Source organism: Patiria miniata, unplaced genomic scaffold (genome assembly GCF_015706575.1).
Source record: "Patiria miniata isolate m_02_andy unplaced genomic scaffold, ASM1570657v1 HiC_scaffold_7, whole genome shotgun sequence".
Taxonomy (NCBI): domain Eukaryota; kingdom Metazoa; phylum Echinodermata; class Asteroidea; order Valvatida; family Asterinidae; genus Patiria; species Patiria miniata.
This window is the reverse complement of record NW_024037074.1, coordinates 5,248,405-5,272,893: the sequence shown is the minus strand read 5'-3', so window position 1 is coordinate 5,272,893 and position 24,489 is coordinate 5,248,405. Positions and strand designations below refer to the sequence as shown.

The 24,489-nt window shown below is 40.8% G+C and overlaps 2 protein-coding genes across 2 annotated transcripts; both read left to right on the top strand.

Moving 5' to 3' along the window:
* Nucleotides 1-1,272: 1,272 nt before the first annotated feature.
* LOC119744666 (2'-5'-oligoadenylate synthase 1A-like) lies at nucleotides 1,273-3,766 on the top strand. Its single transcript, XM_038220729.1, has 3 exons — nucleotides 1,273-1,606; nucleotides 2,088-2,466; nucleotides 3,576-3,766. The coding sequence occupies exons 1-3, from the start codon at nucleotides 1,294-1,296 to the stop codon at nucleotides 3,718-3,720; spliced, it is 837 nt and encodes a 278-aa protein (XP_038076657.1). The 5' UTR covers nucleotides 1,273-1,293; the 3' UTR covers nucleotides 3,721-3,766.
* Nucleotides 3,767-7,167: 3,401 nt separating this feature from the next.
* On the top strand, nucleotides 7,168-17,143 carry LOC119718902 (adhesion G-protein coupled receptor G7-like). Its single transcript, XM_038188331.1, has 12 exons — nucleotides 7,168-7,180; nucleotides 7,396-7,856; nucleotides 10,055-10,157; nucleotides 10,498-10,635; nucleotides 11,481-11,575; nucleotides 12,410-12,770; nucleotides 12,904-13,106; nucleotides 13,369-13,518; nucleotides 13,637-13,746; nucleotides 14,395-14,657; nucleotides 15,085-15,163; nucleotides 16,654-17,143. Exons 1-12 carry the CDS (start codon nucleotides 7,168-7,170, stop codon nucleotides 17,105-17,107), a joined length of 2,430 nt encoding a protein of 809 aa, XP_038044259.1. The 3' UTR covers nucleotides 17,108-17,143.
* Nucleotides 17,144-24,489: the final 7,346 nt, after the last annotated feature.

The window sequence follows — 24,489 nt, the reverse complement described above, 5'->3', positions numbered from 1 at the left end:
AGCAATGTAGGACGAGAGTTATGGCCAAATCAATATGAAAATCATATAATTAGTGGCTATTTGGAATTTATGCAAATTAAGCATATTTCCACCACTTGGATTTTTTTGTACTTTTTTTTCGGGACCATACAGAGATGCTCTGTGGTGTGATATTTATGTATACATACATGTAACTGAACTAGAAGTTATTAGGGAAAATTCAATTGTGGTGTCAACACATGACAGCCATAATTTTAACTTTAATTTATGCAAATTAATATACGGCATTTATGCAAATTAATATACCGCATTTGGCAAATTTGGGAAACATAGGGATCTTGAAATTTACCTAGGACTAGAATAATGATAAAATCAATGTAAAAGGACTAAAATTGTTGTTTAAAGTTCCTCAAGAAGCTAATAGTATGAGAAATATGACCAAATCATTGTGAAAGTCCTAAAATATGCGGCAATTTTGGATTTATGCAAATGAGGCATATTTCCACCACTTGGATTTTTTTGGACTTTTAGTATGTCATTTTAGGGACCTTAAAGAAATGCACTGTGGTAAAAAAAATTCTGTTGCAATTTGTTTGAGGTCAAACCTTATATTGCCTGGACTACAGCTGCTGTAGGGGACTATGGTTCTTGATCGAACTTGCCCAACATGAATCAAATCGAGATTTGGAAATGTTGGCACTAGACCCGAGGAATTTCGGACATACCTGACGACGCGCGCTTCACGCCAATTAATGCGCAAGCCATTATGGAGAAGCCCACCGCTTAATGCTATCCATTGATCTAAATAATTGTCGAAATCTTTTTGTTTCAAAATGATTAAGTGAAAACAAATATGAATGAATCAATGAAAGCATTGGCATGCTTGAAATTCCTTGGCGCCCTATGCCGGATTTGATTAATCTTGGTAAAGGTGCTCTCTGCATTTGACTTGATTGGAAAAGGACCGTTATTATGAAGCCCGGGAAGGGACAGGGTGGAATTTTGTTTTGGCATTTGCTAATTCGTTCGCATGAATTACTAATTCGTTCGCACGAATTAGTAATTTGTTCGCACGAATTAGTAATTCGTGCGAACGAATTAGCAAATGCCAAAACAAATTTCCACCCTGTCCCTTCCCGGGCTTCATACGTTATTGTTCGGTGATTGATAAGAGTTGAGAAGATACGCACTGCATTGCAGTCGTTGACCCTCCACTTTTCTTCTGCTTCTACCCTGCAACAATTTCCTGGCAAGGATATTTAAAGTTGCGGGCGCAAGGTGGCTGCCAGACAAGGATTTATAGTAGTGTCCCCCATGAATTTTGTTCAAGTATTTTCTGATGTCATTTTCCAGGGTGGATCACTTGGAAAGGATACTATGTTGGCAGATTATTCTGATGTAGACCTTGTGGCTTTCGTCAATCCGCCCGACTTGGAACCCATCAGCGAGTATTGGTCGCCTAGGGACTATAAGAACCAACTCAAGACTGTCATTAAGGAATTCGAGGACTCCCTGTTCGAGCTGCCGTCAGTGACGATAATTAGATCTAACGAGTACTTAGTAAATTTTGCCGTGAAAGTTGGCAAGAGGACAGTGAGCGTCGATTTGCTCCCAACGGCAAACAATGGTAAGGAGTTAAATTGGTTTTGTGGTCAATAGTAAGAATTAGGGGCGATTTTAATTGTCAAAGGTTAAATTCGTGGAATTTCAATGATTTTATAAAAGCGAAGGATATTCACAATCGGTGCTTCATAAAGAGCCAACAAATATATGAACCAAAGTTGATTTAAGTGTTGGAACGGTTCAACAGGTGATAACCAAGGATTCAAATTAGGGAAAATCTCTGCAAAAGGTCATATTTTTGAGTAAGGACGGTTTAACGACGCCTCTTCGGTGTACAAAGAGACGCAAATCCAAGTTTATTGACGTAAATTCAATTTTTTCAATCATTGATATTATAATTAAAGTAGTTACTAAAATGTTTCGATAAACGATATTTTCCCACTGTTTGTTCTCAGAAAGTGGCGTCCTTACAGCGTTCTCAATTGCTAAACCTCAGACCCAAAAGGTCTGACTGTGTGTGAAATTATCGATTTCCATCTCGACAGATCACCCAGACGTGTACAGCGAAATGATGAATCAAACATCAAGTCACCAAGAGCGGGGATTCTACTCGGCTTCCTTTGTGGAAAAGCAAAGGGATTTCGTCATTGATCAGCCTGACGACGTCAGGAACTTGATCCGGATGGTGAAGTACTGGGCTTACACCCGTCTACCCAAGCGCCTTCAGAAGTCCTACCCGCTGGAGCTGATCACCATCTACTGCTGGGAGAAGGCCGGTGAACCAGAAAGCTTCGAAATAGTCGAAGGTCTTAAGGCCGTCCTCGAAGTTCTGGAAAGTCAACCGTGGAAACGGAGGAAGTTCTGGACGGACTACTATTCGAAGGATTTTGCGCTGGATATTATCAAGACGCTGGGCATGAAGTAGTAGGTTGATACTTATTCCTTGTTGACGAATTAGATGTAAATTCAACCCCTCAACTTTCTTAAAACGCTAAGATAATAGTCAACTTACCAGCAAACAGTATACGAAGGAAGAGATGCCAATTCCATTGTGTTGTTTATAATCTACACATTTTATTTTGTATTTTCAACATGAACTTGCGATGCCATTAGAAAGTGTTCTTTTTCTGTGGACAAAATGGAATATGTATTTTGGTTCGGGTAAAAAATGTATTTACCCAAATGTAGCCAACCAAATAGCACCCTCCTATTGTGTCCGCCATAACTCAACTAACTCACTTTTTAGGGGACCAACATTTTTTTTGGCCCCCAAAAGATTGTGTTCTGGATCCGCCCTTGGTTTGAAGGTGTTTGGTCAACTTGTATCTTAGGGCAGGGCAAGGCAAGGCAAATTAATAGAATGATCGGATTTCCATACAAATCTGTGGGCTGATTCATTGGGGCCTTCCGGTGCAGCCCAGCGTCCAACCACGAGGGCCTTTTGGCCAAGCTGGCTATTCCTTAGATGTGTCTCATTACCAAGAAAGTGGTCCTGTTCCTTGAAGGTCAACCCATTCAACTTATGCATATATAAAACATATTTTATCATGGGTGACACTACCTTCGTCCATAACTCTCTCCTTGACAATGGGGTACTTTTATGTCGATGTTCACGCCTACAGAGGGAACTTTTTATGATATTGCAAAGATACTAGGGGGAAAATAAGGGAAATATTTAGTGGAAATGTTCCTTTGATGATACAAGTACGGCATTTGACAAACATTCAAGAGTATGTCTTAAGAAAGGGGCCATCACAGATTCGTCCTTTGAAAAACTGTAGGTAAAATAACGTCCATGCAACATTCACAACTTTCAAAATGGCTGCCATTGCTTGTTATTCCACGTGTACTTTTTCAAAGGACAAATGGCATTTTAGCCAAATATATTTCTATTGACATACTCTGACTGTGTGCTAAATGCCATTTTTGTAGCATTAAAGGCACAATCCCACCATCGCCTATCTGCCATAATCCTTTACCAAGAACTGGGAAGTAGCCTACAGACGATGTCTTTTTGTGTTTCTGTTTTGCAGCCCTGTGATGTTGGATCCCGCTAATCCAACGAACAACGTGTTGACAGTGTACCAGCAAGGCGATAACATGAAGAAGATCCAAAATGCTGCCAGAACGACCCTTCAAACGCCGCTTCTGTGTGATGCATACTCGTTGTTAACTTAAGCTGTGAACGTACGTACTAAAGGGCACTCATGTCATGTCCGTGTCGTGACAGTACGGTGGCCCTGGAACGACATTTTTATATTGACCTTTTTAATATGAACCTTGTAACTTCTTAATATTGACGTTGTACCTTCGCAATATGCACGTTGCACGTAGCTTAATATCGCATTGTGGAAGTTGTTCCTTCTTAATGTGAATGTTTCTACTTGTTAATATTCACGTTCGATCTTGTCAATGTACACCATTGATCATGCTTGATTTCAACGTTGCACCTTGCTTCTTCGCAATATGAACCATGTACCTTTGCATTGTGAACGTTTGACCTTGCATCTTGTTAATATCATTGTTGAACCGTCCTCCTTCGCAAAGTGAATCATGCATTCTAAAAAGTACGAAGTCCTTGTCAAGCCCTGCAGTTAAACAACCAGTTATGATGGAGTTTCAATCTGACAGCTGTTTAATGTCACTTAACCTGGGTCTACCTTGTAGTGATTTTTATCATGAATCAAGGCTCTCTGATATATTTCACATCTATTGGTGATCACTGTGTGCGCATATTAATTGAAATATTCTAATACAGGGAGTTTCCATAAATATTATGATGGGGCGCTGTAAGTTGCCGTGCATCGTGGAGTTGCAGCACTGCTGACATGAACTGACACAATGGAAACCGCATGCAAGCGTGAAGTGTACACGTTTGCAGCCATTCAGATGTCCACATGAGCCAAGTTATCGCAACTGTAAAGTTTGCTCAGAATCGTATACAAAATAGTGGTTAACTATATAATTATTGTTTCTCAAAACCGAATGCACGGACAATGAAAACGATTGAACTTTCGTTGAATTGACATGGGATTAAAGACATGCATTCCAATTTAGACGAAATTGAATGACCAATTTTCAGAAGTGAATGAACGTTGCAGGAGATTGGCCGGGAAAACCTACAATTACGCGAAATTTAAAAAAAATATATTAAACAAAATACTCACAACTCTCCAATGTGTTTGAGACACCTATCAAATTAAAACTGACGTCATCATCTTTAATGTTCTGTTCAATTATTTTTGGTTAGTAATTCCCTGTCATTTTTTTTCTGGGGGGATGCATCCAAACATGTTCACATCTACAAATAGTTCTGCAGCCCATTGCCACTTTGAAAAATGATGCCTGCGCTTCATTGAAAAAATTAGAGAAGTTTTAGGGCCCAATTTCATACGAATTTCACAGTACAGAAATACGAGCTCGCAGTCCTGTGCACGGCTTCCTTCCATCGTTTTTACAAACCCTCGAGTTCATGGTCCACAGCCTAAACAAACGTGATTTAGGCAATTTTTGGGCTATTTATGGGAATTCCCCGGACCCGCACCCCACGCCACCTTGCACTGGCACCTGTTGTGTTTGTTTCAGGCCAAATATACACAACCGTTGTTTTTCAAAGCAACAGCCTCAGCAATAGGCCTGCTATCCTGTCCATCGTCTACTGCCTATTTTTTTTTAACAGTAAACGACTTGGCTACATTTTGTTCACTGATCTAAAGTATTGTTTGTGCTTCCCTCTTACATATTGTGTATTGGCCAGCATGGGCGTCGCCAGGATTTTTTCTAGAGGGGGGCAAAAAAAAATTTGCCAAAATATTCTTGTATTTCTCAACACATTCTCGATTTATCAGTTTTAGAGGGGGGCAGGGACATTTCCCCCCCCCCCCCAACTCATTAAATTTACACCACTTTGTCTTCGCGCCTCTTTTTTTTTTTTTTTTTTTTTTTTGCTTTTCCAGGGGGGGGGGGGCCCTTGCCCCCCTCCCCCCTCGCGACGCCCATGTTGGCCAGTCTTTGTGAGCATGCAATGATAAGCAGGTACCTCATTAGGAAAATACATTCACAGGGTCAAAGTCAATACAGTCTATCATGTGCTTCAGTAGATTCTGCTGAATCCGGAATGCAAGAAAGCTTGGGGTTTAAAGGAGAAACTGGGAGTACATTTTCCACGAAAGTTCAAGGTATTTAATCTAATGATTAAGCCTAAATCTGCCGGTTACTCCTGCATCATATTCTCTTCATACAAATTCCAACATTAAACATTCATGGAAAGCGTTACGATACAAACAAAAATGTCAGCTTCCTCTAAATTTCTGGTAAAATTAATGATTAATTGCCTTCAAGTGTAATATCCGGTACAAGGTAGTGCGCGTGCGCTACATAAAAAATGTGCTCTAAAAATTGCTCCAGTTCATTACAAAAGCACAAAACTGCACGAAATATTCCTCTGCACAAAAAAAATGGTATTTCGTTCGGTTGAGCGGGGCGAATTAGAACGAATTGTAGTTCTCAAATGTCACTCCGCCATACGCGGATGAAGATTGGAGCAAAAAGGGGGAGTATAAGGCGGTGCTTAGTCAGCATGGACCATCTGCGCACCGGCAGGCTCGACTTCTTCAAGTTTATATTTAATGATCATTATTATTATTATATCGCATTTATAGATTAGATTTTGAAATCGGGCACTTTGACCATAAAGTCATGCAATGTCGTAACTCTCAGTACGGGAAAAGTACTGTTTAGAGAAATTAATGGAAACCATACTACTATTAGTCTTATTCGTCTAGCGGGGTTTTCCAGAGTATTTTCTCGCAAGAGTTTTTATCTCTGGTTTTTCACTCCGCAGGCGTGCAGGATCAACATACAAATCACAACTTGATTGATTTAATGATGGCACAGTCACAGAAAAGTGTATCAGAAGCGTTGAAGTTATTTCTAAAGATTGTCGCTGTGTATGTATTCACAATCTGGGATCTATATAAAAATTGGATCCATAGTTGACTATTATTATTTAGCATATAATCGTATAAATGTAAATATTAAATTCATGAAAAAAAGAAGAAGAAGAAGAAAGAATAAATAAACGGGTAACACTGCAATGCCTGTCGGTGGCCAACCCAATGTTGTAAAATTGGTGCGACGTGTGGGCTATTGAGAAAGTGCACATACTACATAACATGTGTTTCCCCAGAACACTCCTACCGAAGGTCGAATCTTCCCTTCCATTAAAAAAATATTCAGCTGGACTCTAAAGTTTGGAACTTTAATGTTCACTTTAGAAATCCAAAGTCTGGTTTTTTGGGGCGAATATTCATTGAATCCTTTGGTATTGTCTCCGATCCAGGTGCCGGCTTACAATATTATAATAATATACGTGCATAAGCCTTCAATTCTTTCTTTTCATTCCGTTACGTGTGCATGGGCGGCCTTGATCCACGGGCCCTACTTGCACTTTCAAAAATAGGTTTTCTAAAGAAAACTATCGTTCGCCTATCATGCATGAACCAGATTTGTTTGTGGTCTACGCTTCCTTGTGCTAGCAGCATTTTGTGCTTGAAGTCTGGAGTGAGAGGAATGCCATATCGCAACATTTTCTTTTGGATCGGACTTACATAAACAACAGAGACTATGCTAGCTCGAGGTATTGCATTTTATTAAACTTATTTTCCAACATTAGTAATGACATAAGTTAAGCTCGTCAGCCCACGACATTCTATTTTTGTTTTTGTTTATTCTGTAGAGACAATAATTATGTATACATTCATTCGTCTCATTATTGAGACGAATTGTTTCACACGGCGATTCAGCGCAAAGGATGATTTACACATTTTTTCTTCGTACAATTTCTCTCGCCAGGTCTTCTTGTGCTGGTCAGCATTGCTGCCTTCTTTTCCGAGCCGGCTCGCTCCCAGCAAGGAACAGACCTGACTATCCTTCCCGGAGCACGCGGCACGGCTGTCGTGGAGGCTACCGTGTCGAAGATCGATCGCCTGACGGCACTGAACACGGATCTGCGCGCAAACTACAGGTTCATTCGGCGCATCGCTTGGGTTGAAACCGCTGACGGAACTGCGTCCATCACCTACGATTGCGATATGTACCACGGCGGAATATGGAGAGTGGACCGCTCTGTCTATGACATCACCTTCGGATTGTACAACAACCCGAGTTACGCTTCCATCTTTAATGACATCCAGCAGATCCTGGGCATAAACTGGAGCCGGAGTACTTGGCGAGACTGTCGTAAACCTCTGTATTCGGCCGTGGCTGCTCGGCTGTATTTTCACAGTCTAAGCCCACATTTTATTATCCCAGGAGTATGTCAAAATTTAAATTGCCTTGTCATCTTGTGGTGCAAAATGTACCCAAAATAAACCAAGATCTCAACAACTTCGTCTGAAAACAGGTCCAAAAGATTTGTCACTCCATCCCCCCAAATATACTTTGGTTTTCACAACTATCCCTGTTTCTTGCATTATATGCTAGGTGATTTGTTTGCATTTAGGGACTGGAGGGGGGAGTGACCTAACTGTTTGAAATATACTGAATTGTTTTGAATTATTGGTGTTTTACAGTGTTGTAGTCGAGGCCACAACCTCCGAGGCCGAGGCCAAGGCCGAGGCCACAACCTCCGAGGCCAAGGCCGAGGCCGAGGCCACAACCACGAGGCCAAGGCCAAGGCCGAGGCCACCACCTCCGAGGCCAAGGCCGAGGCCGAGGCAAGCTATCAAAACACATAATAAAATATAAATCACTAAAACAAGGCTAAGATTATGTTGGAGTTTTAACATCTTTTCAGTTGAATTCACTGAGTTTTGCAGTACCTGGCTTAAAAAATGTACAGCTTGCAATGGGTTTCCTGTTGTAGGGAGTTTAATTTTTTAAAGAAAGAAATCTCAAGTTTTGTATCACTGAAAGCAAATTACATAACAAATCAATGGCGTTTGAATCAGTCTCATAGGTGTTTGCCCTTTGGAGATACAACAATTTAAATGGCCAACTTTTGAGTTTCTATTCTGTAAGATTTACATCGTTTACTTTTAGCATGTCTTATTAATATCATTTTAAAAACCTATCAAAATGCTTAATATCATAGGAATCCCCATTAAATAAACAACAACTTGATTTTTGAGTCAGGTTTTTACCACTCATAACCAAAAAGTTACGACCCCCCCCCCCCCGACTTTCGCACTGTCCAGGCGCGCGCCCGAGCAAACACCGCGATGCGACCAGACAATGCCAGATGGCCCGCCGTTACGCACGGGCAAAGCATAGTTCCAATCCCGCTCGTACAACGGGATAAGTGTCCACGCATTATCACCGTTAATACAGCGGTACCAGTCAAAGTCTGGCAATGGCCAATCCCGCTCCAAGTAACACGGAACATGCGTGCATGATATCACTCACTCAGTTCATCAAAATGACCATGAATTCTCGGATCATCCGATTTGAATCCAATGGCTTCGAAGAATTTTAAGATCATGGCAAGAGGTAGGGATTCCAGAGGTTTTGGCCGTATATCTGTAACCACGCAAAATTAGTCAATTTCAAACCGTGCTTATACATGTAATAAGTATCAACATGGCTCTAAAAATACAAAAAAGTATCCTGGTACCACGAGGAATACTGACTCTTATTATTAAAACATTCATTCAGAACTTTGCATTCATTTGGATGGAAAAACGAATTATGAAATCGCACTTTCCATATTGACCATTTGCGCCAAACATTACCGTGTGAGCCGGAACTTTCATTGAAATTGCCGTGTAAAAATAAAATCTACTTGATAAATCGTAATTGTTTTTATCATATCTTTATGGGGGGAAAATGGTACGGACTTCTACACACGATCGTACCCAGAAAGTTCAGACTTTTACTGAAACAGTGGCCTATAAAAAGAAATGATTAAGCTTGCCGCACCTTACCGCAAATTATTTTTAAAGGTCGGGGTACAGAGGCGAAACGAGAAAATTTTGTACAACACTGCGACCAGACTAGTCTACTACCACATGTTATTGTACGCAAATGGGAATGGTGCCAGACTTATGTAGTCTGGCACGTGGTAACAGTTATAATGCTTGCACGCACTTGGAAAGCCGAAGCGCAGGCTAGGCGAAAATGCTACGTACGTGAGTACGTATAATGCAACCATTTCCAGTTCATTCGTGCGTATACATTGTATGCGTTCGTTTCACGGAACCCACTGCAGCAGAATCTCGAGGGTTTGATACGGTAAACAAATAAAATTAATTAGAATAGAAAACACATCAAAATAGGCGGCCTCGAGCCGGCCTCGACCGATTCGCCGAGGCCGGAAGGCTCCGAGGCCGAGGCCAAGGCCGAGGCATTGAACCTCCGAGGCCAAGGCCGAGGCCGAGGCCATGAAAATCGGCCTCGAGGCCGGCCTCGAGGCCGAGGCCGGCCTCGAGACCTCCAACACTGGTGTTTTATTTTTAAAGTTTTTCCACGATTTAAGAAGAGTTATTGAGTGCTTTCTTTTTGGATGTTTTGACAGGGACTGAATAATCAAGCGTCATTATGGAGAGTTGGATACCACGATCAACCGACAGGTACGGTGGAGAATTTCATCAGGAAGGTCCGAGCTCTTGAAAGTGAAGGTAAGACATGGAAACCAACAACACTATTTGGATTAAAAGTACAAATACGGGGAAAGGTTGTGAATATCTTTTTTTTTACATTCGTATAGTTGTTTTGGGATTTTCTTTCTGTCTGTAGTTTTCGAAGTGGTCGGCATGTCACTGGTCATGTGCTCATGTGAAGCCAAGATTTTTGCTATACGAAATAGTCGGAGGTCGACTGTTCGTTCAATCAAATGGTCAGTAGGTTGGTTGGTCAGTCGGTCAGTCAGTTGGACATTCGGTTGGTTGCGTCATTGTGCGTTGATTCGTGTTACAGTTTGTTAGTTTATCATAATAAATGTCATTCCTGTTTGTCTAGAATGCGTCCAAGACATAGATCTTGTCTTTGTCTTGGATAGTTCAGGGAGTGTGGGATCTACTGACTTTGAGCAGACCAAGAACTTCGTATCAAATGTCGTGGACAACTTCAACATCAGTGCGCACGAGACCCGCGTTGGTATCATCAAGTATTCCACTAGTTCAGCTTTGAACAGATACACCGACAAAACACAGCTGGTTTATGTTGACATCTTTTAGTCACCATTGACTAAAGCATTGACTCTGCCAATCACTCGTAACATGTATTTCCAGAAACCCCTTTAAAGATCAGACACTTGAATTGCCGGGCCCATAAATCTATAGATTTCTGATTGAGGTACTTTGCTTGAATATTGCAGTGTGTTTATAATTAACAGTATCATCGCATCCGTGTTCATCTTCACCTTGCCAGAATGGTGGGACTTGTTACACGAGTTCGTCTGGGGATCAAATCTACTGCAATTGTTCTGAAGGCTTTCGAGGAATTGCATGTGAAACAAACAGTATGCTTTTTTCTTCATTTTTTTAATCAATTAACAGAAATACAATTTCCTTACTGATATAGGTAGTTTGGTCCTGTATTCAAACATTTCGTGAAGGGTTGGGTTTGGAAGAGAGAAATTCATTTCCCACCAATTTTGTATTGAAGTACAAGTTCATTTTAACCGTAAATCAAATGGCGAGGATCTGAAAGTCAGTTATATAAAATAAATATTGAGTGACTTTAAATTGTGCAATGGGTGGAATATTATCGCTTTATTAATATTGAAATCTGGACTTTTCCATTTCACTAGTGAAATAAAAAGTCCAGATTTACCTTGCGATAATATTCATCCCATTCCACTCTGAGTCACTCAGTATTTGTATAATAAATAATGACAACAAAAATAACCTAGCAATTAAACACAGAAGCCTGCGCAAGAACTAAAGGACAGACACATTTGGTTTCGAACCTTACAATGTTAAAAACCATCTTGTTTTCAGTGTACACTTGCCACATCGAATCAACCGGTAAATCGAATGAGTGTGGGGTTCAAACAGAGTGTGAAGTTGGTGACATCTTAGAATTCCTGGCACAGGTAGGCCATAGACCTTTCCTCTTCATCATTACCTACGTAAAATTGAAATCGAAAATCTTGAGCGCATGGAAATGACTCAAGGTAGTTTAGATAATAGCGACATAAACATAGTTTATGCAATGCATGGATTATGACCGACAAAGCGATTTTTCTCGAGATGCCACATGGAATTTGTCACCTATATTTATACGAAGAAAGAAAACAGTTCCATCAAACGACAGCTAGTACAGTTCGCAATTTGCCTGCACAACCGGTTAGGGTTGGGGTTGGGGTTTGTTCAAAGAATGATACAACGCGTCATGAACTTAGAGGGTACTTAAGCTCTGTGAGCAGGCTACCTGTATACTGGAGCCAGGTATTACATGCAAAAGTAAAATCCTGTAATGAGAATCAGAAATTGTTTGGATGGTAAGCATATGTGGCGATTTACTAAAAAATTACTTAATATTTACTTAATAGGCATCATCTTCATTTTCTTTAAGCGTAGGTTGTGGTACATGAAACCAATGCTCTTAAAGTGTCCGCTACGCTGAAGAACGCGACATCGAGCTTAATCAACGAAGACATTGAAGGGAATGAGCTCTCTCTGACGGCAACAGTTCTGGAGAATATAGCAAATGTAACCAATCCAAGTCTCCAGGCACAATGTCAAGATATGAAGATCCATATTCCTCATTCTCACTGATCGTTATAAATTGTCTCAATAGTGCACGCGCCATTCGCTGGGGCGGATTTCAAAGCAAACGAGCTTTAGATTCTTTTTTAAATTAAAGTGTGTTTGCATCTTGGACGTTAGAAACAATAAGTTTTGTTCTGACAATTTGTGTACAAAAGGTGAGCGTAAACGTCGTCAAGACTGTCGACAACGTTCTCAATCTGCCTAACGAAATCTTCGAAAAGAGTGATGATGATGCTGCTGGAAGGATCCTCCAAACCTTCGAGACACAGCTGACGTACATCCAGGAAAACCTGACGATTGACAACCTGTCGAACCTAGCTGTTGATGTCGTCGTACTTGGCCCAGATTTAGACACCGATTCCGGCATAAGCTACGCTAGCATCCCTAGAGGCGGGTTCCTCGATGACACACTGCAGAACAATGAGGGTCAGTTGAGTTCGGTGACCGAACCACGGGATGACGCCGAAGCATTCATTGGTCTTCCCGGAGAAGCTCTGAAATTGGATGATGAACAAGGTGAAGAAAAACATGCAACGAAGTATTTTTGTAAGAAATGCAAAGAGGGAAACAGGGACAGTTATGTCAGGAACTAAGGCGAATTGAATTGTTTTTAAATCAAAGTATGTGACAATTAATTTGTTTCATGCAGGTTCCAGGATAAATTTGCCTGTTGTTTTCGCCGTGTACCAGACCTCAAAACTGTTTCAGTTAGCCACACCCGAGTCGCTAAGCTTTCCTGACGGGAGACAACTGTTAGTGAACAGTCGCATCGTATCAGCTATCGTCGGAGACCGAGATCAAATCATTGAAAACCTGATGAGCCCTGTTGTAGCGTCTTTCATTTCTCTGGACGTTAGTGACATCGAAAACATTCGGACACAAATATGAAAATTTAAAAGAAAGCTTAAAATTTATTCCATCCAAGCCAAAAGCATACCAAAAATTTGATTCGAAATTGTTGAATGAGGTAAATATTTTTTTGTCACGAGTTTCTTGGACCCGATCCCCTTGTTTCGTTTACTGCCCATGTAAGTCTTTTTTGTTTGTTTTTACAAATACAAATTGAACAAGGTCGCATTTTGATGGTACTCAAGATATTTTTCATTTGTTTTAGACATCACTGACAGGTGAGTCAATCTGTGTCTTCTGGGACACTGCTGCCAGCAACTGGTCCACTGAGGGATGTTCTCAGTCCACGGTCAACCCTGGTCAACGTCCCGTGGCCTGTGACTGCAATCACTTGACTAACTTCGCTATTCTACTGGTGAGTCTAAAGGTGTAATTGATTTAAATTACATTCTTCTGTTTGTGGGGGTGTGCAAACCTGAGTTTTTTGTGTGGCTGTTTATTGCATGCTGTCTGTTTTTGTTTTGTTTTCTCAGAGTTATTATGGTGATATTGACAATTTTGCGTTGGATATCATCAGCAAGGTCGGCTGTGCAGTATCGATCGGGGCGCTGCTTCTGACTATTATGGCTTGCTTGGTGCATGGGTGAGAATTGTGTTATGATGGTTATGGCCAAGTTTCGCCAGTCATGTTATTTAAAGTACCAGATATTGAATAACGTGCGTTAAAAAAGTCTGTTTTCCTCAAGTTTAGGGATCATAAGAGGAATTTTACGTAGGAAAATTATTCTGTGCAACTTTCTACCCCTATTTGACACCCCTTTTTGATTTACACCCCTTTTTGATTTTTCATTAACATTAAAAAATGTTACGTGTTTTTCCTGACGACTGAGGGCGTTGTTGCTTTGTTATTTCAGGGAAACATTGTTCAGTTTAGTGGTCTTTTGTCCAAACTGCGACGAATTGTTGCAACTACAACCGCAACTACAACCGCAAGAAATCCAAAATGCTGTCAGCTTTTGGTGCAGAAGTAGCTTTAAGATGCAGATTTCTGCCTGAATTGAAATGAAATCACGCTTTTGCTTTTGAATATGTAAATTTGCATTAAGAAACCACAAAAGCAAAATACCCTTGAAAATGGCAAAACGAAAATTGAAAATAAGGTTGAGTGGGACACAAAGGTGCATTTTCAAGGAATACATTAAAAAATTATATTGCATGGGCCCTTTAACTTGTTAGGATTCTTGTCAACCGCATGTTTAAAAAAATAACGATTCTGCTTTCGATGAAACAGTGAGCTTAGAAACAACCCGGCGAAGAAGTCCGTGATCAACCTGTGCGTATCCCTGCTAGCCTTGTATGCCGTCTTTCTGGCCGGTATAGAACAGGCTCAGTCCCCGGTCACCTGTGTCATCATGGGCGCTCTGATCCACTACTTCTTTCTGACCTCCGTCTGCTGGGCCTCGGCCGAGGCGCTGAATCTTTTCTACCTGCTTGTCATCACGCGCAGGGGACTGATGACTGGATATCTGTTGAAGATGCTGCTGTTCTGTTGGGGTTAGTTTTAGATTTCCTCATCAATGACATGTACATCAGTCGCCCTCTTAAAAGTATTGTTGAAGGTTAGGCCTTGGGGTCGGCGAGTCAATAGAGTGAGACCATTCTGAACTCACTCTTCATCAGAAGTGTAGAATTGCAACAAATCTTGGGTGGAGTTCCATGCCTATACAGGTCCAATACAAAATTGCTGTACGAAACAAAATCGACATTACAGCTTTAAATGTAGACACTTTGTAGAGCGTTTTTGTTCTTCATTTTCTGGAAACCTAAGTCGTGAAACGTTTTCGAGGTGCGTTTGAAACTAACTGCTATAAAAGCTTTCAGTTATCAACGTGAAGACGGACTTTATTAAGAGGTGAACTTGCAGCTGTAATATACTCAGTAGAAACTCACAAACTTAAAGGTATTTCTAGTGGTTTATAAGGTTTGCCAATGGTGATCGTGGCCTGCACGTTCGTGGTGCCGTATTTGGTCACTGGACAGTGGGAACTCGAGGACGAATAGTAAGTATAAAAGGGTCCTTATGAGATGGATTTTTCTTAGGAACATGTTTTGTGCAGGTATTTCCTCTAGAATGTGGAAACTATTTAAAATCCCTTTTTTGGTTAATTTTATTAAAAAGTACCCTTCTTTACACTTTTTTTGTTTTTGTGGACAACTGAGGGCGCTATTTCTGTGATGTCATTTCAGCAAGGCACTGTTCAGTTTAGGGGTTTTCTGTTCAAATTGTTAACCAAAAGTTTGCTCACTGAAAGTATTTGTGAGAAAAGTTTGCTCATTGGCTTGCTCCCATACACTGACAGATTTACAAGGAATCGTCAAAGAGGAGATTTATATCAGCGAAACCGAAAAATCCTGGCAACTTTTGATGCTGAAATAAAGCTCTGTAACAGTGAGACCTTTACCTGAGATGACGTCACACTTTAGGTCACGAATACGGAAATTCGCGATGTCGCGCAGAACGCACCTGGGGCGTTGCGTTTTGAATTTAGAACTATAAAATTCTGACTCGCCGGTAGTGTTGCGCATGCCTACGTGAGGATTGTGAACGTTCAACCAATAAAACGGTAAGAGGCACTGGATTTTAAGGAGTCAACATTTTATTGTGACACTGGAAAAGTTTTTAAGACCAGCTAGCCATGTCTTTTATCATCCGTTTAATACCGGCCACATGACGGGCTCTCGACCAATAGGAATAGCTAAACTGTCTCAGGTATTTTATGAATTATAGATAATAATTGTTTCTCTTTTGTTTCTCTTTTTCGTTCGAACGCAGATTTTTTTTTCGTTCGAACGCAGATTTTTTTCGTTCGAACGCAGATTTTTTTCGTTCGAACGCAGATTTTTTTTTCGTTCGAACGCAGATTTTTTTCGTTCGAACGCAGATTTTTTTCGTTCGAACGCAGATTTTTTTTCGTTCGAACGCAGATTTTTTTCGTTCGAACGAAATTTTTTTTCGTTCGAACGCAGATTTTTTTCGTTCGAACGCAGATTTTTTTCGTTCGAACGCAGATTTTTTTTCGTTCGAACGCAGATTTTTTTCGTTCGAACGAAGATTTTTTTCGTTCGAATGCAGATTTTTTTCGTTCGAACGCAGATTTTTTTTCGTTCGAACGCAGATTTTTTTCGTTCGAACGCAGATTTTTTTCTTTCTAACGAAGATGTTTTCAATTTTTTTTTCATCTATGTCCCTTTAAAAGCTCCGTACTGTAGAGATCAAGACTGACTACTGTATAGACGAGTTTTACATTGTTGTTAATGAGAGCATGTTCTTACTCGACCTTACTTCAGTCAGATTTGCAAAAACGCCCTGTGAAGCATAACCTGCGAGAATTAAATATTGGATGGTTAACTTGATATTAACTTGAAGTTAATGTGATCGTCTTAAAGAGTTAGATATGTCACACATTGTATCCGCAAACTTATCCCAGTGTAATAATCTTCCAAAGAAGAGTGATTAAAACACACTGACCTGCCTTGCTTCATTATCTAGCTGCTTCTTAACACCTGGCAACGCACTCTACTTTTGCGTCCTCCTCCCAGTTGGCATGATGCTGCTCTTCAACGTCTTCATCTTCATCCTCCTCGTGCGTCGTCTCGTCTGTCAGCGCATCGAGTCCTCAGTAACCCGCCGTGAGACCCACCTAGATGCCTCCATCCGTCACGGTAGACTCATGCTGCCCATAAGTCTACTGCTGGGGGCGACTTGGTTAGTGGGTTTCCTGGCGGTTGAGGATGCAACCTACTTCTTCCAGTGGATCTTTGCCGTACTCAACTCACTGCTTGGCCTGGCTATCTTCCTGCTCTTCATTGTTGGGAAGAAGACGGGGAGGAAAGGGCTTGGGAAGCTGATCTGCGTCGATCAGATCAGGAAGATGACAAGCACCCAGTCATCATCTGCAATCCGTGGAAGCACGCCCCATGGCGTTGATGTCGCATCAACATAACTGATACAAATGACAAGATATACACATTGAGACGATTGGATATTTGTAAGACCAGCCCCCTCAAAAACAAAATTTACATTTTGTCGAGATCACTATGCAAAGCTTCAAATTGGCAGAAATTGAAAAGGCCTTTTTATTAATGTGATGTATGAATTGTACACTGATATAACTCTGTCTGCAGGTTGACTAGATTATGTTACGTAATCCTATATATAGAGTTCTTTTCTTTCGCGTAATTATTTACCATTTTCATTTAATTGGAGTTAGACCAGTCGAACTATATATCGTAAGTTCGGATATGCCTACAGTTATAGTGGTAACTATAGTAGTAATATTTTATACCCTCTAGCGTTGATATAATGCTTCTGTATTGGTATATTATCCAATCTTTTTTTTGTAAAATTTTAACAGCTTTTATGTTAATGAACAAGTTAACTCTACCAATTATGTTTGAGAGAAAGTATAAAGGAGCTTAAACTTGCTTAAAGTTATATTTTTTTATAAACTTAGTTTTTTCCCCCGGCATTCTCCGTGGTCTATTACACAAGGACGGATACAGAACACAATTTTTTTTTGGGGGGGGGGGGGGGGCAAACAATTTTGGTCCCCAAAAAGTGTGTCCAAAAAAATGACGGCGTGGGGTTCGGTGCCCGCTTAAGGGCCCTGAAAAAAATTCGGGTCAGTGACCTGTCTATCGATTCCCGTAAAAAGCAAAATCAGATCTTATAACAGTTTATGTTATAATGCTTTTCAAAGATTAAATCTAGAAATCTTCGGTTGCTTGTAACTACCCAAAAGCTCGAGAGCTATGTTAATTGTGCTATTTGAAGCAAAATTCTCGATTATCATGTCGTCCACTTTGAAAACGACAGACAAATAGAAATTCCTAAAACAACAACGAATGTAAAAAAAAAAGAGTTATCCACAACCTTTCAATGTTTGTACTTTTAATCTTAAAAGTGGAGATTGGTTTCAATGTCTTACCTTCACTTTCAAGAATGTCGACCTTTCTGATGAAATTCTCCACCGTATCTGTCGGTTGGTCGTGGTATCTATCTCTCCATAATGTCGCGTGATTATTCAGTCAAAACATCCAGAAAGAAAGCACTCAATAGTTTTTCTTAAATTGTGGAAAGATTAAAATAAAACAACACAAACTAGACTTGTGTTTGTGGACACACACATAGCTGTTTCGACTGTTTTAGTAACAACTGCCATGCAGGAGTTTCATCCAAGTCCAATGTAAATGTACATGAGTATTCTTCAGATGGTGGTTTATTTGTTGATCTTGTTTGCTTGGAGTTCATGCATACAATCATGACTGGTCGTCAGCCAATTGCAAATATTCTTCATGTTGCGGTCAGGCGCGGATATCCGGGAAGGGGGGGGGGGTATGTAGGGTTTGACTTAGCAGTAGTATCAAAGTATGTCCGTACTGTTGTTGTTATTGCTTTATGATACGTGGGCATTATTTCATAACGGTACCACCGCATATAAGTGATGTTTCTTTCAATTGCATTTTATACTAATTAAATACGAGAATATCCAGACAAATGATAGGGGTAGGAATAGGGATTGAAGGATGTAAAGTATTATGATAAAAGCATTGTCGACGTGATCACAGAACACTGTTTGGTAATTTTTGTAAGATCGAGTATACCGTCAAGATATTAATTAGTCTTATTGATTAAACAGCAGTGTTGGAGGTCTCGAGGCCGGCCTCGGCCTCGAGGCCGGCCTCGAGGCCGATTTTCATGGCCTCGGCCTCGGCCTTGGCCTCGGAGGTTCAATGCCTCGGCCTTGGCCTCGGCCTCGGAGCCTTCCGGCCTCGGCGAATCGGTCGAGGCCGGCTCGAGGCCGCCTATTTTGATGTGTTTTCTATTCTAATTAATTTTATTTGTTTACCGTATCAAACCCTCGAGATTCTGCTGCAGTGGGTTCCGTGAAACGAACGCATACAATGTATACGCACGAATGAACTGGAAATGGTTGCATTATACGTACTCACGTACGTAGCATTTTCGCCTAGCCTGCGCTTCGGCTTTCCAAGTGCGTGCAAGCATTATAACTGTTACCACGTGCCAGACTACATAAGTCTGGCACCATTCCCATTTGCGTACAATAACATGTGGTAGTAGACTAGTCTGGTCGCAGTGTTGTACAAAATTTTCTCGTTTCGCCTCTGTACCCCGACCTTTAAAAATAATTTGCGGTAAGGTGCGGCAAGCTTAATCATTTCTTTTTATAGGCCACTGTTTCAGTAAAAGTCTGAACTTTCTGGGTACGATCGTGTGTAGAAGTCCGTACCATTTTCCCCCCATAAAGATATGATAAAAACAATTACGATTTATCAAGTAGATTTTATTTTTACACGGCAATTTCAATGAAAGTTCCGGCTCACACGGTAATGTTTGGCGCAAATGGTCAATATGGAAAGTGCGATTTCATAATTCGTTTTTCCATCCAAATGAATGCAAAGTTCTGAATGAATGTTTTAATAATAAGAGTCAGTATTCCTCGTGGTACCAGGATACTTTTTTGTATTTTTAGAGCCATGTTGATACTTATTACATGTATAAGCACGGTTTGAAATTGACTAATTTTGCGTGGTTACAGATATACGGCCAAAACCTCTGGAATCCCTACCTCTTGCCATGATCTTAAAATTCTTCGAAGCCATTGGATTCAAATCGGATGATCCGAGAATTCATGGTCATTTTGATGAACTGAGTGAGTGATATCATGCACGCATGTTCCGTGTTACTTGGAGCGGGATTGGCCATTGCCAGACTTTGACTGGTACCGCTGTATTAACGGTGATAATGCGTGGACACTTATCCCGTTGTACGAGCGGGATTGGAACTATGCTTTGCCCGTGCGTAACGGCGGGCCATCTGGCATTGTCTGGTCGCATCGCGGTGTTTGCTCGGGCGCGCGCCTGGACAGTGCGAAAGTCGGGGGGGGGGGGGTCGTAACTTTTTGGTTATGAGTGGTAAAAACCTGACTCAAAAATCAAGTTGTTGTTTATTTAATGGGGATTCCTATGATATTAAGCATTTTGATAGGTTTTTAAAATGATATTAATAAGACATGCTAAAAGTAAACGATGTAAATCTTACAGAATAGAAACTCAAAAGTTGGCCATTTAAATTGTTGTATCTCCAAAGGGCAAACACCTATGAGACTGATTCAAACGCCATTGATTTGTTATGTAATTTGCTTTCAGTGATACAAAACTTGAGATTTCTTTCTTTAAAAAATTAAACTCCCTACAACAGGAAACCCATTGCAAGCTGTACATTTTTTAAGCCAGGTACTGCAAAACTCAGTGAATTCAACTGAAAAGATGTTAAAACTCCAACATAATCTTAGCCTTGTTTTAGTGATTTATATTTTATTATGTGTTTTGATAGCTTGCCTCGGCCTCGGCCTTGGCCTCGGAGGTGGTGGCCTCGGCCTTGGCCTTGGCCTCGTGGTTGTGGCCTCGGCCTCGGCCTTGGCCTCGGAGGTTGTGGCCTCGGCCTTGGCCTCGGCCTCGGAGGTTGTGGCCTCGACTACAACACTGTTAAACAGACTTCTTTTCGAGTGTAACAGCGCTCAATATAATGAACACGAATTGTAACAGATGAGAGAATTAAAAGGGAGAGCCTTGATTCGTGATAAAACTCACTACAAGGTAGACCCAGGTTAAGTGACATTAAACAGCCGTCTGATTGAAACTCCCTCATAACCGGTTGTTTAAGTATAGGGCTTGGCAAGGACTTCGTACTTTTCAAGATGCACGATTCAATTTGCGAAGGAGGACGGTGTAACAATGATATTAAGAAGGTGCCCGGTCAAACTTTCACAATGCGATGGTACAGGATTCATATTGCGAAGAAGCAAGGTGCAAGGTTGACATCAAGCATGATCAATGGTGTACATTGAGAAGATCGAACGTGAACATTAACAAGATGGCACATTCACATTAAGCAGGAAGTACTTCCACAATGCGATATAAAGGTACGTGCAACGTGCATATTGCGAAGGTACAACGTGAACATTAGGAAGTTGAAAGGTTCATATTAAGAACGTCAATATTAAAATGTCGTTCCAGGGCCACCGTAGACAGAGCTTTTGAAGTGCTCAGTGAATACACCTAAAATGTATTTTTAAATCTGATACATGTACATGTACATCTATATAGTAATGATCAAGGAGATCACAAACTAGGAGTCCCTATTTTCTACGAATCATTCATTATATATCATGGTTCATTGGCTCTGTCACTAACATTATTATTTCTTCTCATATAATAATTTTGGAACTGCACAGAGCCATCCCTTTACTATAATACGCCGAAGGAGATGACGAACCGAAAAGTGTACGAATGGAAATCGTTTTTTTTTTTTTTTTGTGATAGCGATTAATTATCCCTTGAGAATTGTGTGAATCGTTATTAGCTTACCCCGCGTAGCAAAATGTAGTTACAAAAATTATTGAGTTTTCAAAAAAAATCCGAGATAATGATACATTTGCGCTTTTCAAAGCTCTAAGGATATAAGTATATTACTGAAAGAGTGTTCCATCATCTATTTTGAAGAACGTATTCATTTTTTAACTAAACATAATATTTACAATACAGTGGTGTTACACATCTTACATAAAAAAAAATCATTGAAATTAATTAAGGCAAGGAATTTGGTCACGGTGTCCAAAATGTTGTTGTGATCAATTGACAATTGCGCCGTCATGCAAGGAGTTGAGGCCCGGCCAGGCTTCGGAGTACCTGCACAACTAAATATTTTGAAATTGACCTCATAGTTTAGAAGTTATCTTCAAAACAGTCTGACGCACTTTTTCTGGGGGGCATACTGTATATACGGGGCTGTATCGTATTAAAGTCCAAACGCCTGAAAAGTCCGACGCCTCATAAGTCTGACATTTCGGACTTATTAGGCGTCGGATTTATGAGGCATTGGAGTTGGCTAATCGACCTTATATCTCCGACGCCTCATAAGTCCGACGCCTCATAATTCCGACAACGGACAAATGACGTTTCGGACTTATGAGGCGTCGGACTTATGAGGCGTTGGACTTATGGGCCTTTATGTGGTTTGGAGATGAGATTAATTGTGTTTGACTAATTATAAGGCGTTGGACCATGAGGCTTCGAACTTTTGCGCGGACCCCGTCTAAGTATATACATTATTTGGAGGCTTATCTATACGATTGCAAATGTATTTGCTTATGCAGACATGATGTTTTGTACAAAGATCATAAGAATCCAATCGTATCTGGCTGGGTTGTGAAAATATTTCAAGCTGAATGCCAGTAGCTTTTTGAGGTTGTCGTGGACATATTATGGGAGGGCGTCATTTGTTTTGGTAAACTCTTACACAACTCCAAAAATGCTTTCTATTTTGTCTGCTGTATCACAACATTTTGATTTGGGACCCACTCAATGTTGTGCTTTAACGGCTGACTGACAAGTGGTTTCTTTATAAACAAGTTTTGCTTTGGACTGTTGTTTGTATGGATATTATAGGGTGTAGATATTTTACGTGTGTTAATATATTCCACAAAACAATCCCGCTTTTATCCCTTTATTGGCGCTAAAAAGAACAATCAAATTCAAGAACCAGAAGACATCAATGAAGCGATGTTTATGCACGGTACTACACTGTTGGTGTAGTTTGTGATCAAAGTCTACAGTTCGACCTAGATTGTAGGTCTTTTTTTGTGTGCCAATTTAGTAAAACGGCAATAACTGTCAATAATTAGTACAATTTGTAGAATTTTCTTTTGTACTTTACGTTGCCAGGTATTCTTGGCGTTTTAAAGCACAATATAATATGGCCAAATCCTCTTGTGTACAGCCGTTGTGCAAGTCCTCGTCCATTACAACTATACACGCGAACATTTTGAAACTATAGATGTTTACAGTTGTAACTCCGGAGGCCCGTTTCGGACCCGACATTCCCCCTCCCCCCGCCCGTATTAATGATTGACACCTTCATGTACGCAGTGTGCTGCCTGGAGGTTTGAACTAGGGAATTTGGGATCATAATGGCCATACCAGGCTCTGCCCCCCCCCCTCCCCCAAAGAAGATGCGTAGCCATACGTGAGAATGGGTCATTTGTACACTGTTAGGTAATATAGTGTGCACAAATTATTGTAGGATTTTATCAGCGCTCGATCCCCATCGAAAATGTGGTACGAGCCCTCAGGCTCCCCCACCCGCCTTCGGAGGCTTAGTGTCCAGGGAAAAAACAACCGATCTACATTTCAGCACGCCTCCCTGCAAACATTTCTGATCCACCCCAGCTGGCTCCCCTAAAATACTAAAATATAACCTTTATAGAACCGCGCCTGGGCCATACAATAGTAATTAGTATGCTTTCTACATGTGTTTCAGAGTCCTCTTTATTGTTTAACTTGTCATATCATTACCCACATTCATGAGCAAACAGAGATATTACACTCTATTATATTATGATTCTGTGATTTATTTACAGTAACGAACAGTGCGATAATTTCTTGTAAGACAATAAAGGGATCCCCGTCCCCCAATTAATATACAGTTCATTGCCTCCTGTGTGTCACTCCAGTAAACATTGTGTTATATTTCCAACAACAATGGGCCCAGTCGTCCTGCCTCAACGGCGGATCCGGGGGGGGGGGCAACGGTGGCCATGCCCCCCCCCTTAAAATGAAACAAAAAAACGAACCCCATTTTTTTTTAAAAGTGACGTTTATTTAGCTCCACTGCGCATGTCTGTCATCACGCGAGAAGCCAGGTGCGAGTAAGCTGGGGGAAGTAATCAAACGCACTCAAGACTTCACCCAAATCAAACAGCGCCCTCCTACTGAGTCTGCCATACCTTAAAAAGGCTCGTTGCTTTGTGAAATTAGGTTTGCCATCCCTTTCCATTCAGCAGGCATCTTGTAGGTTTTCCTTGGCGCTTGGTGATAGGGCTGATCCCAGTGTTGTAGTCGAGACCGGATAGTCCGAGACCGAGACCAAGACCGAGACCTGCAGATTCGAGACCGAGACCGAAATGGTCCGAGACCGAGACCGAGACCGAGACCGCTGATAATAAATAACAATAGTCGAAATAAAAAAACAAGACACGTTATTTTAGTTGAAAAATGTAACCTTTCTATTTACAAAGAATACAGACCAGTGGCAATGTTTACAAATTGATACATGACACCTTACTTGAGCAAAAAGTAGTTACACTTAAGAAATATGGGCTTTGACACGTTGTCTACACCCAATCGTGACAAAAGTAATAAGTTAAAGGTAGATGTTTCATCTGTTATAGGAACTCGGATCCTAAACTACACAGTCATCACCCCCTTGGTTTCAGCTTTGACTTCTAACGGATATTTAAAGATG

Excerpts from the sequence above, each read along its gene's own strand:
- LOC119718902 (XM_038188331.1), top strand. Across the intron at positions 13,107-13,368 it reads CGTCTTTCATTTCTCTGGAC|ACATCACTGACAGGTGAGTC; the intron begins GTTAGTGACATC and ends CATTTGTTTTAG. Across the intron at positions 13,519-13,636 it reads CTAACTTCGCTATTCTACTG|AGTTATTATGGTGATATTGA; the intron begins GTGAGTCTAAAG and ends TTGTTTTCTCAG.
- LOC119744666 (XM_038220729.1), top strand. The coding sequence starts at position 1,294 with ATGAATTTTGTTCAAGTATTTTCTGATGTCATTTTCCAGGGTGGATCA. Across the intron at positions 1,607-2,087 it reads GCTCCCAACGGCAAACAATG|ATCACCCAGACGTGTACAGC; the intron begins GTAAGGAGTTAA and ends CCATCTCGACAG. Across the intron at positions 2,467-3,575 it reads AAGACGCTGGGCATGAAGTA|CCCTGTGATGTTGGATCCCG; the intron begins GTAGGTTGATAC and ends TCTGTTTTGCAG.